The following is a 3430-nucleotide window of genomic DNA, read 5'->3' as shown; positions in this document are numbered from 1 at the left end:
TACTGAAGAAGGATTTATTACCACTGAAAATACTGTACAATGTAAAATTTTTGAAAGGAAACTGCCTTGATGGTGCAACAGTTTACAATACAGCTTACAGTTGAACAGGAGAGAGAGGAGAATATAAGAACTCTGTGATGTCTTTCTGAAGATCACATAAATTAAATAAAACAATAGGTACTACAACATCTCTTGCACTGAGTTATGCATACAATATTTATGTACAACTGGCGATATCCAGACGTAAAATTCAAAATCAGTGGTGGTCGCCATGGCCGTGTCCACCGCCAAGGGAACGTTCAATGGCAACGGTTGCAACGGCTGCGATCAAGCCCCACTTGAAGCCTCTGAAGAAAGCCAGCCTAAGGCGGGGTCCATGGGAGCCAAACTGTGTGGTGTCGAAACGCCATACTTCATTCCTGTGAGGGAGGATTATTGGGTTAAGTGACGGCACAAAGCACTTGCTTATCTCCTTCTGATGCACCCTCCTTCTAGCATTAAATTACAAAGTACAGAACTAAGGTTGAAAAGGGTAAAACAGAAACAAATTTAAATTTAGATTTAACGCACACACTGCTTTGGGAAGTAGGCTAAATATACATGTACATCTGAGACAATGACCCAATAAGCAATATATTCTTGGTGATATGTGTTATACTTGACAATACTTGTAATATTTTTAAGGTACAGAGAAAAGTTACTATACTTTTCACACTTTTACACATATATATAATACAGCATTTGCCATATAAATATATATATATATATATATATATATATATATATATATATATATATATATATATATTTCATTTCACCAATACTTTAGATAACAAATCGAAAGGTTTCTTTCCCTTTTTTTCAAACCACTTACCGAAGCCAAGGATCCTTCAAGCCATGAGAGGCCAAAGCCCTTTGTACTTGCACCAGCTCTGGCGCATTTTCCACTTTGTACTTCCGCCAGTCAGGGATACTGTAGTTGGCTGCACCTCCTCCCATCTGTGATGAGACAAGACTATTCAGTTCTTCAAATCCTCAAAACTCCTTGGTGAGGATTCTTCTTGGTAAGATTATGTAACAATAATCTTACACATTTCGTCATGCACAGAATATGTTGTGAAGAGTCGCAGGGCAAAAAGCAAAGTCTTCTCTCACTTTTTTTTAAAAGGAATTTGAAAACTACTTTTTATACTTTTGCATTATGTCACATTTGAGAGGAGGAGAAGAATTATGAGAAGAACTTTGTAATATTTTCAGATCAATAACCCACAGATAGCAGATGGCATGATTTGCTGTCAAGGCAGCATCGGTCGTAAACGCGGATAGCACCGTGCCATACAATATAAACCCACCACATGACTGTGTACATATTTTCTTTCAAAGGTTATTTTGTCATGCATATTACCAAGAGTATTTGAAACATACAGCAAATCACAAAAACTGTATAAGGAATATTGTTTAATGTTGTAAGAAATACATACTTAAATCAGCCAATTTTTGCTGATATTTCTGTGGCACTATTTGTCTCCCATTCATGGAATGGTAAATACTTCTATTTACATAGACAAAGTTTACTGAAAACCAATGCAACATTTTCAGAAATTTCAGATATCCATTTTACATATCAACCCAATCCCGACGGGCCCAGCAAGAAGTGGCAACCCCCTATGCCGGGCCTATACAATATTGCATCGGGAACGTCACACTGGTGTGTCGCCCCGTCATCAGGCATTTAGCCGTGTCACACTGTCATCATAGGGTTAATGTATTTGAACACATCTTTACCCTACAACCTTTAATTAAGCTTTTAACCCATTTAACCCATTCACGCCGGGGCCATTCCGGCTTTGCACGGTCCCTATACCGAGGTTTTCGAACGCATCATCCGAACGCTTCGAGATTCTCGGGCACACGGGCCGCGAGCCTGGGCTGCCCGCTCGCTCACCCCGAGCGCCCGCCTTGGCCAGATATCTCGTCGGCGGCGTCGGACGCGAAAACCACGAAACGTGTCAGCACGTCATCCGGCGTGAGTGGGTTAACCGTGGTATTAATAAAATATGTATAGTCATGTGACGGGTTTCTATTGTATGGCACGGTGCCATCCGCGTTTATGACCGATGCTGCCTTGGCAGCAAATCATGCCATCCACTATCAATGGGTTAATATATCTGATGGACTTTAAAGAAACTCTTGCTATGCCCCTGTTGGTCATGGTTTAAGTCACATGGAGCCTTGTGACATCATCTAAACTCTCTCTGTCTCTCTGTCTGTGTCTGTGTCTGTCTCTGTCTCTGTCTCTGTTTCTGCCTCTCAGTGTCTGTGTTTGTGTCTGTTTCTGTCTCTCTCTCTGTCTGTCTCTCTCTTTCAGTCTGTCTCTCTCTCTCTGTCTGTCTCTCTCTCTCTGTCTGTCTCTTTCTCTCTGTCTGTCTCTTTCTCTGTCTCTGTCTCTCTGAAATATCAGACATTGGGCTTGGCACATGAAGAGATGCATTTTCACCAAGAAGAGTCCAGACCTGATGTTACTTAGACCATGCTGGTGGCCATCTGTTGATAAATTGATACTCTATTATAAGATGGGTTATAGGGGTGGAGCTCCCTGGTAATAGCCTATGAGTCATTACATTATTAGTCATTACCAATGTAACTACTTAATTTCTCTTATATATTTCTTACCCTACTTGAAATCTTTGTATAATTGGCTTCCCTAGCCAAAATCTATGTCTAGACCATGGACATCGTAAGCAATCCATCAATAAAGATTTCACTATTTTATTGTCAATTTACAGGGTTAGGTTTATAATCATTATCCTCTACTCCATTTCTAACAATACATAAAAATAAGCTAAACTTAGGCCTGTTTTGTACCTATAAGTAGAAGTCAGCTGATTTACATCTGCCTTTATTAATCCAACCAGAGTTCAAACTTCACTCATCAACCTTGACACCTATGGCAGTGGTTCTTGAAGTTTTTCAGCCCCGATACCCTAAAGGTCAACTCCAAGTCAACCTGATACCCACTCTCTAATATTAGCCTATGCTCCCAACTTTAAACTTTTAATTTCCTGTAATAAGAGAAAACAGGAAGGCTTTGAAAAAATTGCTAAATTCTGTATCTTTTTATTCTTATTCTTATACAAATTATTTCCTCATTTTGATTGTTTTCCAGTAAGTCTTTTTGGATACCCCCAAAAACCGTTTTCAGTACCCTCCGGGGGCAATGAGGCACTTCTTTAACCCTTTCCCAACGGGGCACGCACTACATGAAAACCCCTACACCGGGCCATTACAATATTGCATTGGAAACGTCACACTGGCATGACGCCCTGGCATCGGGAATTTAGCTGTGTCACACGAGTGTGACACACCGTTGTCATAGGGTTAAAAACACCTGACCTATGACAAAGGTAAAAGCAAAATTTACTTCTTTAGC

The 3430-nt window shown here is 40.2% G+C and overlaps 1 protein-coding gene across 1 annotated transcript in view; it reads right to left on the bottom strand.

Moving 5' to 3' along the window:
• ND-B12 (NADH dehydrogenase [ubiquinone] 1 beta subcomplex subunit 3) overlaps positions 1-3430 on the bottom strand; it is a 4525-nt gene continuing 1095 nt past the window's right edge. Inside the window, exons 2-3 of the mRNA XM_043036094.2 lie at positions 875-999; positions 1-419 (exon numbers count right to left, since the gene is read on the bottom strand). Of these exons, the coding sequence (XP_042892028.2) occupies positions 257-419; positions 875-999 (288 nt within the window). The 3' untranslated portion in view covers positions 1-256. The remainder of the gene's footprint in view (positions 420-874; positions 1000-3430) is intronic.

Source organism: Penaeus japonicus, unplaced genomic scaffold (genome assembly GCF_977035675.1).
Source record: "Penaeus japonicus unplaced genomic scaffold, GWHDUDI00000001_assembly GWHDUDI00000035, whole genome shotgun sequence".
NCBI lineage: Eukaryota > Metazoa > Arthropoda > Malacostraca > Decapoda > Penaeidae > Penaeus > Penaeus japonicus.
The sequence above is the reverse complement of the archived record's forward strand: the minus strand, read 5'-3'. Positions and strand labels throughout refer to the sequence as shown.